Source organism: Sardina pilchardus, chromosome 15 (genome assembly GCF_963854185.1).
Source record: "Sardina pilchardus chromosome 15, fSarPil1.1, whole genome shotgun sequence".
In the NCBI taxonomy this organism is placed as follows: domain Eukaryota; kingdom Metazoa; phylum Chordata; class Actinopteri; order Clupeiformes; family Clupeidae; genus Sardina; species Sardina pilchardus.
The window spans coordinates 15,579,604-15,592,619 of record NC_085008.1 but is presented as its reverse complement, the minus strand read 5'-3'; the positions used below and the strand labels follow the sequence as shown (position 1 = coordinate 15,592,619).

Below are 13,016 nucleotides of genomic sequence, written 5' to 3'. Positions count from 1 at the left end.
TGGGACGAAGACTATGCCACACCGAAGGGCAAATCATGTTTTATCGACAGAATAATCTATGCCAGTAATGTAAGTTTGAAACTACTTTAAAACATTATCAGAGACAAACCCAATTTGTAAGGCGGTTATATAGCCTTCGCTTTGTGTTTGTGCAAGATTTGATAAGGGATGCCATGGGTAGGCTGACTTCATTAAGGAGGACTTTCTGCTCCTGTTTGTTTGTTTTTACATAGGCAGGCTCAATATGGATACACTGCCCGTTAGGCTAGTCTACATTAACTAAAAGTGTTTACAAAGTGTATAATACCCAACCCGCTTATTTTTGGTGTTAAGGTCGCACATAGTTGCTGCGCCACTGCCCCAGACACACACAAGCACACACACGCACACACACAGAGTTGCACACTTATAACCATTGATGCAACCTTTCTTTATGCACACACAACCCGGGCTGCCTGTCGCTATGGTGTCAGACAAGTGAGCTGCCACGTGATGCGGTGTGATATTCCTCACCGAGGGTGACATACCCACCACAGAATGTACAGGGCTCTGTGAGAGCTGGAGCCTCCACTGTCTCCACTGTCTCGTTCTCTTTCTCTTTCACTGTCTTTGTATCTCCACTGTATGTCTGTCTGTCTCTCTCTCTCTCTCTCTCTCTCTCTCTCTCTCCCCGTCTTGATATCTCACTCCCCATCTCTCCCTCTTTGCCCTTTGTCTGTTCTGTCTCTGTCGTTCTTCCTGCCTGTCCGCTATCTGCATCTCCGCGTCTGTCTCTGTGTCGCCGCCGTCACTTTTACTCTCTGTCGATCTAATTGTGTTCCCTCTTTCTCTCTCTCTCTCTCTCTCATTCTGCATGTCTTTCTCTCCCTCTCTTTTTCTCTTTTTCTTTCTCTGTCCTTCACTCCTCAAGAGAGACATTCATCTTAAAGCCTTGCAGGAGTGGTCTTACATATGGGAGGGGCCCTGTGTGTGTGTGCGTGTGTTCGTGTGCGTGAGTGTGTTCGTGTGCGTGTGTGTGTGTGTGTGTGTGTGTGTGTGTGTGCGCGCGCGCTTGTGTGTGTGTGTGCGTGTGTGTGCGAGCGTGTGTGTATGCGTGCGCAGTTCTGACTCAACACCATCACTGGCCTGCCTGTGACATGCTCTCAAACCAGCCATGCAACAAAGGGCTCGATTCAGGGCACCCTATACCCCCTCACCCTCCACACACACACACACACACACACACACGCACACACACACACACGCGCGCGCGCACGCACACGCACACACACACTCTCATAACCTCCACCCTCCTGGCAGAACCTGACTCCAGGAGCCCTGCTGCAGTAATGAGGCCCGGAGACAGGGCTTTAATGAAATGTGTCCCAGCACAGGAACATGGGGCTTCTGTAAAGAATGTGTACCGCTCCGTGATCTCTGGCCCTTCCCTCTTCTCTCCGTCTTGGGCTCCTTCTTCAAAGCGCCGCATCCGTCTCGGTCTTAATCGTTGTGACATTTTTATTGTCATTTCAAAAACATCTCCTGGCTGCAAGTAGGAAAAGATGGATGACTTCCTCTGCTTTTCTCCAGCCAGGTTATCAGCGAAGGCAATTGTGCTGAGCCACTGATCTCTTTATCTTTCCCTCTCGGTCTCTCTATCTCTCTCCCCCCCCCCCAGTGACTCCAACCCTGCATTTACAAGCCGGCCCAAGATTCCACGCACGCCTGACACTGACGCGGGCCTCAAGCGGCGCTCCCCCCTCCTGGTCCCCCAGTTCTCCCAGAGTGAGCCCCAGCAGAGCAGCCGGCCCAGCTCATCAGGCTCCGCTGCTCGGAGCCACCGACTCAGTGAGTCTCTCGCACTCACACACACACACACACACGAGTACAATGCACATATAAACAAGCCTGCACATTCATAGTCAGTTTATAAAGCGTGCGCCCGTTTGCACACACATATGAGATTGACACAAAATGCTTACCACTCATATAGGGTTAGTAAAGGATGTAACCACAGTTTGGTGGTTTGGCTGTAGACACGAGACTGGAGGCCGAGTGCCACAGGTAATCATAGTTGTGGGAATGTCCTTTACCAACACCACAATATTGCCTTTATACAACAGTTCCGTTTACAACTAATCCATAAAATTGTGTTCTCTGATATTCATTTAGATATTTGTTCTTCCTGCACCCTAAAAAATCCGATCAATAGTTTTGGTATCTATTGTAGCCAAGCAACAGTAAATGTCACTCTGCAGCCAAATTGAGTGAGAGACGCTGTAGGTGCAAAATCTTTTGTATACTTGCTAGTCCTCACGTTACATGTTCATCTGAACATTCAACCTCTGGTACTTGATTTCTCACTCAATGACTGTAAAATATGACAGTTATGAAATTGCTGTGTTGTCTGGCTTTTAATGAATGGAACATACACTTCGGACAATTCAATGCAAAATGTGGAAATTTAAGCTTTGAAGAGTCCCAGTGGGGATGTCCTGAAATGATCACCATTCATGGTGATATTCATGGTATGCCTCTCGTCCGATCAGAAATGAATACATAGCAAACTGAACACAACTGTTGTGTAAATTAACTTAACTAAATGAAATAAACTGTTAAATTGTGTCCACCCACCTACTCTTCTAATGTTAAGAGGAGTGCTTAGAAGACTTAATGGTCAAAAGCTTTTAGATGATATGAATAGCAGTCATGCTTCATAGCTGCTTTAAAGAATTATATTTCGTATTTATATACTATATTCCATGATCTGTTAAGCACTTTTTGTTTCACGTCACTCGTGCTTTTTAGAACACTTGTGCTAGTAGACGTCACATTGATAATAGTGAATGTTCAAACGAACATCACCAACAAGCACTCTGTTATGTGAACTGCTACAGTGGAATCTACATCCTAAGAGACTAATATTTCTTTCTGACAGGTCTTTTGTGTGTGAACTTTGAAGACTTTTTGTGTGTACGTTGAAGGCTGGGATGGACCTACTGTACTATACAAAACCTTGGCATCACTTGGAGCATCTCAGTTCTACAACACATAAATATGTTATACCTTACTGTAGCCTACAGTCATGTGTAATAAAGCAGCTATCCAATGAATTCTTACCCATATAAGATTTGTGAACTCTCAGACTCAACTGTACCCTCTGATTACGCAACATTGCTAAAGCTTGCTGTGGGGTGAGATTATTCATTGATGTGTTAATGTTTCACATTACCCCTTTCGGGACCTGTCAGAGAGGAGAGTATGTTCCTTTTTACAGTCAGTGCACCTGTCTCCCTTGGCAAAGCATTAGCTGGTCATGCTCAGCCTGGCCTGAAGAGGAAGAGAGGAGAAGTTTTAGCGGGCAAAAGGAATAAGGGAGGCTTGCTGACCGTAACTCGCATTGTTAAATTCCCACCAGCAAAGTATTCTCAGACTATCAGATTCCAATAGGGAGAGTTGGGTTACATGCGGACGTTTACACTCAAAGCCGCGATTTTGTGTTGCAAATCTTTCATCCTCACTTGTTGTGACGTAGCTGATCCCTATGGTATCGGTTGGTATCTAATATTTTCTGAGCGGTGGAAGCCAGCTGAAGCCCGGAATTCTATTGACGTCACACAACACGATGTGCAAACTCATTGTTGTACGAATTGCCTTCAAAGGTGACTATTTTGTAATAGAGCCACTTAAAAGAATGCTTGACATACAGTCAGAGACCAAACCTTGTGTATACTCTAGTGTACACACCCATCCTATTGATCCCCATAGTAATGTCCTGTAGTTGTTAGCTTTCCTCCTGATTACCCGAGCCAACTATTTACATTAGAAAAACGTCATGCGAGCTCAGGAAAAGCAAAGCCCCAAGAGATTCTTCTCTTTCATCTTACTGTGTAGCTCACACAGTGGTCTGGTCCCCACAGAAGTGGCGATAACATCGCTTTCTCTCTCCAGCGACTTTATTGCATTTCAGAATGATTACCTCCGGTCCAGGCCTAAGAAGCCTGACCGGAAAGGCCATTACATTAGGCTAATGTACAGACAGATGGTGCCCCCACAATATGTTTAAGAATCATTACACTGAGTAAACTCGTGTAGCCTGGCTCTTTATCTCCCCACTAAGGTCTAGGCTGAGTCCAGTGAGAGCATCTCTTCAAGGGGGCCTCGTTGCAATAAAATCTGTATTTGCTTTAAGAGTGGATTAGTCAAAACAGTAGGCAAACGTGGACACCACGTGGCTGTGAAGTATTGGAGAGTATTAGGTGAACTAATCAGATGGAGGTTTAGTGTTAGCTATACGTTTGCGGTTGGATAGTGCTGTGTTGCTTCTGACTAGCTTCTGGCTGTTGACGTTATGTGGTGATGATATGATTGCTAACTTTTTTTGTTTAACTTGTAGTGTTACTGTATAGTCCTGGGTGGCTTGTACATGTGATTGTAAATGTTTGCCAAGAGACTTTGAATTCACCTGTTCTGACTGACATCCCTCCCCATAACAAGGCCCCATGTCATCTCATGCGGAATTCAGGGCGAAGGTCAATTTATGATATTTCAAAATATGGTATATCACACCGGCCCCTTCCCACCCCCAAAAAATGCGCGCACACACACACACACACACTCACTCATACTCACACTCCTCTTTTCTTCTCTCTGTTCCTCTGCTTTCCAGGCAGCCTGTCGAATAGGAAGTGAAAAGGTCTCTTTCAGCAGGGGTAGGCCTATCTCCAGAGGAGCATCCAGCTTCCTGTAACAGCATCCGCACCTCTTATCAGGGTCAGCCCAACCGAGAATCCTCCAGGGCCAGCGAGGGAGCGGGAGTGGGGAGCGGGAGCGCGGTGAGAACAATGCCCAGGATTGTGGCCCCCCCTCGCCGCTTTCAACCCCGTCACAGAAGGACTCCTGTAACACAACACGCTCCAGCAATAATCACAACAAGCACTTTTTCTCCTTCTCCTCCTTCTCCTCCCTCTTCCTCTTTTTCTCTCTCTCTCTTTCTCTCTCTCTCTCTCTCTCTCTCTCTCTCTCTCTCACTCGCTCAGTCTTTCTCTCTTTCTCTATCTCCCTCACTTTCACAACCTGCCTCTTCATCAGAGAGGCCTTTCTGGGCGACCAACACCTTTCTCCCCCCGTTCTCCAGAGACACAATGGCTTACATAGAGTGTTAATCCCCTACTGACATATACGTGACCTTCCTCCAAATGGGATTTGAAGAACCCTTATTTGCTCAGCCGATGAATTTTAACGATATTAATTATTGCCACGTTGAGTGCAGTGATTCGTAGTGTTTTGTTTACATGGTAGTGGTGTTTTTGGACAAGTCCATCCATTTGTGTCGGCTGAAGCTGGTACTTTTCGCTCACTCATGGATTTTGAATACTCTCAGGTGTCAATAAAGCTTCGTCTTTATATCAGCTGTTTTGAGCCAGGCTGCTTTTTCTGTATTATGCGTTTTTTCTCTTTTATTTGACTGTCTGTCTCCCCTTCTTTAATGGCTGCCTCTTCAAGCCTGTGATCTCCCAGTCCAGGTGCAGCAGAGAGTAGTGGTCGATTGCTCTGATTGGCTCCTTCTTTGATGTGCTCACATTTCTGTTGCTGCCTCGCTTGCTTATTGCTGTATGACCAAGTAAGTGGAGACATGAATGACTCCTGCAGGCTTGATAGGTTTCATTAAGAATTAAGAGTCTTCACTGTAATAGTAATGTGTACACTCCGTCATCATTAGCTTGAAACACAGGCGTTCATTTGATTTGAGAGCAAATTAGGCATATGATTAGGCATATGTTTTCCATTGAGTTTGACTGAAGTTTATTCTTTATTGCTTATGTGACCCGTGCTTTTTGACCAATGTGGGGAATGGACTGAAAGGATTTGGTCAACTATTCCATGTCCAAATACTACTGGTGTAGTAGTGGTCACTGCATATACAAAGGAGACACTCTCTCATACTGTATGATTGTTACAGTATCATTTTTGTTTACAGTGCAACATATTAATCCCACCATGGGTTTGTAGATGCACAGTGTAGCTAGCTGCAATGACTGTACAGGCATATCAATGCACTTTTAATAGACTTTAGAGGTACTGCTTAACATGTGACCATGTATTTTATCAGCCACAATGTCTGCTATTTTTGTACAGGTACAATAAAGATTTTAATAAACACATTACATTGTTTGCAGTTTTGATTGACATTATATTGAGTGTTTTAATGCTACTGGCAACTCTGAAGAGGAAGCCAAGTGTCTTTAGGGGGTGTAGTATGAGCCAACTAGTAAAAATATATCCAGGAGATACCAATACTGCCACACATCAGTTCCAGCAGTCACACTTGACTGTACATACTTGGCTCACGAGTTATAAAATGTTGATGATGCAGTGGGTTCAGACATGACAGGGCCAACCCTCCCTTTCACTGCAATAGCATGTAGCCACTAGTTCAAATGCCTTTCCATGTGACACTCTTCTTCCTTCCTTTCCTCTCTCTCTCTCTCCCTCCCTCTCTCTCTCCGCTCCTTCTCGTGGTTGAGAAAGTACAGGGGACTGAGGCAGCTTGCAGTCGTGGGTGCCGTTGTCCACACTGTTGCCTTTGTGTGTGTCGCCACATAAAGCTGTCAAGCCCTCTATCAGGGGAAGAAAGCGCACGTCCTGTTGTGTGTCGTGGCTCCTTCGCCCACTTGCCCAACAGCTGCACATCTGCACGCGCACAAAAACAACCTCTTTCGGTGAAACTGTGTGCGAGTGTGCGGTGCAATTGGGAGTTGCGCTGTACATGCCATTGTGTTTGTAGGCTGCTTTGTACGTCCAGACTCGAACATTTTAAGTCTTTCCTGAAAGGTGTGTGTTTGTGTATGCGCATCTGTGTGAACCGTGGCATGGCATGGCACGCCGTCGCCGACACTCGAGAGCAAGCCTTTTCCTGGTCACTTTCCTGAGCAGGTGTTTGTTTTGTCGAATGCTATTTTTTCCTTCTCTCTGCACTCTCTCCTCCCCCCTCCCTCATTCTCTCTCTCTCTCTCTCTCTCTCTCTCTCTCTCCAGAATCTTCTGCCTGTAGGCTAGAGTGTGTGTGAGTGGGTTGTCAATGCCCTCACCGCAGACCCATCCGGTCACTCTGTGCCGCCGCCATCTCTCTGAGGAGTGCAGTCAGCTGCAGAGCGGAGTGGAGAGAGGCTAGTTGCATTGGGCGAGGCAAGAGCAGTGCCAGCCACTACTTAATGCACAGGCAAACATCTCAATCACTTACTGTACAGCACTAACTTTGAAAGACTATTAGCTTTTAGTCTAGGCAGTATTCCCACTAGACTAAAAGCTAATGGTTCTTTTTGCAAATCTTATTGTTTATATAACTTTGCCATCGTTTGCTAACAAATCAAAACACTCTCTGTTAAAATTGTTGTTTTAATTGTTAAATACTTTGTCTGTTTAAATACTTTAGTCAGAAAAACAGGTCTCTTTGGAGTGCTACAAGGTGTATGCTTTTTGGTGCTCTTCGGTGCAGGGATCCAGTGATTCCAGACTTTAAACACTTTGTCTGTTTTAATCAGAAAGAAGACTTTGTGTTTTACACATGAAGTATTCACTGACACCAGGTAACTTGAGTGAGTCGTAGGAAAGACACGGTTGCATTGCAGCCCCACAACAGCGCATCAGCACAATCAGAGGAAACAGGCTGCGTGTGTCATCATCATGCGCTCCGTCCAGGTGGTCACTGCTCCTCAGTAGCCCATAACACTGCTATCTCACTGGTCGCCACAGCGACAGGGAGGAAGAGAGGGACTCACTATCAAAACAAACATGGGCAAGGGTGACAGGACAGTGGTGGAGAGGGGGAAAACAGGGGAGAGAGGTAGGGGCCACAGTGCTCAACGTGGAATAACCCATGTCCCATGAAATCAACATGATAAGGACTGAGGGACAAAATAGGCTCTATTCTGTGAGTCCTCCCTCGCTCACTGATATCTTTCTAAAAGATCTCCATGATTGGAACTGAAAACAAACTAGTGGTACCGCAAACAACAAAGTTACTTGTTTTGGTTTGTATTCATGTATAGGCCAAATATTTATCTCTGCACCAGTGTACATCATTCGACGAGAAATCAACAGCCTGGCTTTATTTAGCATAAATAGTCCATTCGCATAGTCGTGCCTGATTATTTAAGTGTGCCTATAGTGTAAGTGGAGGCAGACAGAAAACAGAGTCAGGAGAACGACTCTCTCTCTCTCCCTCTCTCCTGAGAGGACATCCAGCCAGCGTAGCTGGAGCTCTTGTTGTCAGCGGGATCGCTCACACTCCGTCAGCTGTGTTTATCTGGAGACGGCGCTGAGCAGCGCTTGATAAAAGACGACGCTGAGTGGGGGGCCACTTTTTGTCTGTTCTCACTGATATCCTCTCTCTCTCTCTCTCTCTCTCTCTCTCTCTCTCTCTTTCTCTCGCTCTCTATCCACACACACACACACCTGCCCTCTACACTGCCCTGTAAACAGTCTACAGGGTGCACTTAATATGACGTTGTCGTTTACATAAGCTGCTTTTGACAATGCCGGTAAACTACATAGTCATTTGTAGTGAATTTGTATTACAGTGCCTATAGAAAGTTATCATACCCTTTTGAAATAGTTACTTTTTTTGTCTTACAGCCTGAAATCAAAACCCATTTAAAAAAAAAATCTTTTCCAGTTTTATTTACAAATGTAGCTGTACAACATCAAAATAATGAAAAAAAAGTCAACAGTTCTGAAAATTAATAAAAAATTAAAAACTAGAATAACAGGGTTGGAAAAGTCATCATACCCCTGACTTAATACTTTGTAAAACTTCCTTTTGCTTTCATTACAGCCATCAATCTGTTTGGATATGTCTCTATTATAGCTTTGCACACCTAGATAGGGGAATATTTGCCCAATTTTCCGTGCAGAAATGTTAAAATTTAGTCAAATTCTGTAGGGAATGGCGATGGACTGCTCTCTTCAAGTCAATCCACATATTTTCTATAGGATTTAAGTCAGGGCTCTGACTTTGCCACTCAAGGATATTCACCATCCTATCCTTAAGCCACTGCTTTGTTCTTTTGGCAGTATGTTTAGGATTTTTGTCGTGTTGGAAGGCGAATGACCTCCCCATCCTCAGCTGTTTAGGAGAGGGACGCAGGTTTTCCTCAAGAATTTTGGTGTACTTGGCAGCATCCATTTTCCCTTCTATCCTGACCAATTGCCCAGTCCCCGCTGAAGAGAAACATCCCCAAAACATAATGTTGCCCCCACCATGCTTCAAAGTAGGTATGGTGTGTTTTGGGTGTGTTTGGGTGTGTATACTGTGTTTGGTTAGCGCCTGGAGCTCAGTCCAAAAACTTCAATCTTAGTCTCCAAAAAGTTCGATCTTAGTCTCATCTGACCATATAAGCTTTTTCCACATGGTAGCAGAATATTCCAGATGTGTTTTTGCACTGAACTCCAAGCGCAATGTTTGGCGAAAACCAACACAGTACACCACCCAAAACACACCATACCTAGTGTGAAGCATGGTTGGGGCAACATTATGTTGTGGGGATGTTTCTTTTCAGCGGGAACTGGGCAATTGGTCAGGATAGAAGGGAAAATGGATGCTGCCAAATACACCCACATTCTTAAGGAAAACCTGCGTCCCTCTCCTAGACAGCTGAGGATGGGGAGGTCATTCGCCTTCCAACACGACAATAATCCTAAACATACTGCCAAAAGAACAAAGCAGTGGCTTAAGGATAGGATGGTGAATATCCTTGAGTGGCAAAGTCAGAGCCCTGACTTAAATACTATAGAAAATATGTGGATTGACTTGAAGAGAGCAGTCCATCGCCATTCCCTACAGAATTTGACTAAATTTTAACATTTCTGTACGGAAAATTGGGCAAATATTCCCCTATCTAGGTGTGCAAAGCTATAATAGAGACATATCCAAACAGATTGATGGCTGTAATGAAAGCAAAAGGAAGCTTTACAAAGTATTAAGTCAGGGGTATGATGACTTTTCCAACCCTGTTATTCTAGTTTTTCATTTTTTATTAATTTTCAGAACTGTTCATTATTTTGATGTTGTACAGCTAAATTTGTCAATAAAACTGGAAAAGATTTTTTTAAAAATGGGTTTTGATTTCAGGCTGTAAGACAAAAAAAGTAACTATTTCAAAAGGGTATGATGACTTTCTATAGGCACTGTATATTTGCACTGTTAACTTAGTATAAGTCAACAAATCCAAACGTGTAATACCGGACATAAAATTCTGTCAAGCCTTAAGCAATGAAGCAATGTAATTAAAAGCTATGGAGAATTGAAAGGCTGTTGGCACAGGGAGTCAACTGTGTACACCTGTGACGTTCCAGCCATCCTCAGTAAACTAAATATACATTAGTGTTTCGTCAGTGCAAGTTACGTACGGAATGCTCAACTTTTTTTTGATCAGAGGTTTAAGTCATGTTTGCTGTTGGTGTGGAATCAGCATATTAGGTTTAGGAAGGACAGGGAAGTTCATCTGCCGTGTGTCACACTGTTTGGATTAATTCAGATGTACGCACAGCCTTCCTCTGGCCTTTCCTGACAAACCTCCAGGTGACGTAAGTCCTGCAATGACACACGAGCACTCCCACACACATGTCCAGTGTTTGCACTGGTATCAATTCTTAAAAGACACCTGATTTGTCTCCTGTCACAAACTGCCACTATTGAGTAATTCTATTTACAGTCTAGTTAATATGACAAAGCCTATAAATTCTTTCCAAATACATGTACAAATCATATCTTTATCAAATTATAAATGGCAAATAAAATAACAGAAAATAAAGAATGTGACAATGTATCCATGGCCATATGCATAAATATCTATATTATATCTTTGTTGAGAGCTGTGTTGAAAGATTATTATATAATTTCAGGCGGCAGAAATCAAAGCTCTCTCTGCCCACATCCAGCGACAGTATGTCAGCTGTGTCGGAGGATGACCACCACGGGCTGCCAAATGGGTGAGGGAGCTGCAGGTGTTTACTTTTGCGGCACAGCTGAGCAGAGATGCGTGGAAGGGACTACTCAGATGTCTCTCGTTCAAACACAAAACAACCCAGCTTGACATGTGGAAAATAGCAAGCAAGAGAGCACAGCCCCCAGGGGCTATCTGAATTCCTGCAGAGAGGGAGGGAGAGAGAGAGAGAGAGAGAGAGAGAGAATGGTGTCCCATAAGCAAGCCCCCTTCACTCATCAGTGAGCCATAGTTTCCTCTGCACCTCTCTGTCACACTCAAAAGGAAGACCTCGAGCCTCTTGTTAATCTTTTATCATCCTTCTGATGTTGCAGTCAGGGCAAGTTAAGACACATTAACCAGAGAACCAACCAACCCTCACACAGGAAGCCCCTGTTCACCACCAGTGGTCTTGAACTTCCTCCGTCAGAGGAAGAATGGGAAACATATACTGTGTGGGGCAAATAACTTTTATTGTACTGTTGAGGCTGACTCTGACGGGGTTAAACAGACAGTTCATGATTAGGGGTATAATTGTATGGAAGGAATAACTTGCCAGCCATCGTCTACTCTATGGTAAGGTGTTATAGACAACATTATGAATGTTGGTATTGTGTAAGGGGTGTATTCCCCCACCTCCCATCTACTTGCGTGTACAAAAAAAAAAAAAAACTGTTGACATCTCGTTGCCTTGTGAAACTTGGAATAGCGGAACAGCTCAGCCCTTTCTCATAACACTTGAATCTTTACCAGTGTGTATCGTTTAGATACCACTCAGTTGAGCACACTGGAGGGACAACGGAAAAAATCACCCCCTGCAAACAGAACAGGATGCACATGGGAAAAACAGAGACGGATGAGGTAGCTCAGGATATAGGGAGAGGGGGAAAAGGAAGAAGAGGCTTTTTGGGACAGCTGAGATCTGGCTGAATTGTTCCTGTTGTGAATCAATGTTTTGTTTTTTTCAAGGCCATTTGTATTATTTGAATAGACTTGCAGTTTTACTGACATCGTCTTTACTTTTCTCACAACTATAGCCTTCATGCTGCAGATAAACTCATAACATTTATAAACTGAGGTGTCGGCACCTTCACTATCACATACACATCCTAATAGCAATAAGCCTCTATAGTGCAAAGTGTTGAAGTGGATGATGGTCTGAGTCATCAAAGACGATATTCCGCTATGGCAGTTTGCATGACCCCAGTATGGCGGACCCATTTCCTATTGTCCTGAGAAAGGGTTCCATAATGTATCTCCAAAGTGCTACCCAAGTCAATCAATCCTCGCTGATGGTTGGCTTTAAGTGTGTGGAGTCAGTAAGGGGTATAGTTGAACGTATTTGATCATTATGGTCAATTTGAACAAGGAGCAAGGAAAACAATAAAATCAGGCAAGACATTGTCACCTTAAACAAATGTAACATTTTGGTAGAAAAGCTGAAGCAGTAACAGGAACTGTGCATTGCAATAGGCTGCTTTACCCTTATCCAAAGTTTCTTCTATGAAATTTCCCCCTTATCATATATCTGTCCATTTTATTTTCTACCCTCTATTTTAGTTGAGAAATCCCTCCCACCCACCATCATTCGTAATTCATGTTCAACTCATTTTAACTCATTTAGCAATGTTTTCCACTGTGCCGTTAAATAACACATCTATCTGTCCACCATATCTGCTCCAATAGGACACTGAATTGCCTTTTTTCACAAGTGAAAGTCAGGTTCAGGGTTGTGGCTTGCATGTAAGCATGAATGTGCAAAAGATGATATGCCACTTGTGTAGTGTGAACAGCTCAGGTACATCAACATCAACATCATAGCCCATACAAACCTTAATTTAAACAAGTTTTAAAGCAATGACCCAATGCATAACTACAAACCCAATAACTTATTTCTTCAATTCATCCGATACTCATTATTTAGCACCAGATTTATAATGGTAGCTAGGCCTATAGGCTACATTGGGGACACAAGGTAATCCATAGAGATAAATAAAGTCAATAGTGCATTCCTTTCTCTCTTAAATCAGCCTATGAGATTTGTTCCTGGGGG

At 43.8% G+C, this 13,016-nt stretch overlaps 1 protein-coding gene across 1 annotated transcript in view; it reads left to right on the top strand.

The window, feature by feature from the left end:
• Positions 1 to 6,130, top strand: part of LOC134102204 (lisH domain-containing protein ARMC9) — a 35,366-nt gene extending 29,236 nt beyond the window's left edge. Inside the window, exons 25-26 of the mRNA XM_062556234.1 lie at positions 1,658 to 1,827; positions 4,649 to 6,130. Coding sequence (XP_062412218.1) covers positions 1,658 to 1,827; positions 4,649 to 4,671 — 193 coding nt within the window. The 3' untranslated portion in view covers positions 4,672 to 6,130. The remainder of the gene's footprint in view (positions 1 to 1,657; positions 1,828 to 4,648) is intronic.
• The last annotated feature ends 6,886 nt before the right edge of the window (positions 6,131 to 13,016 follow it).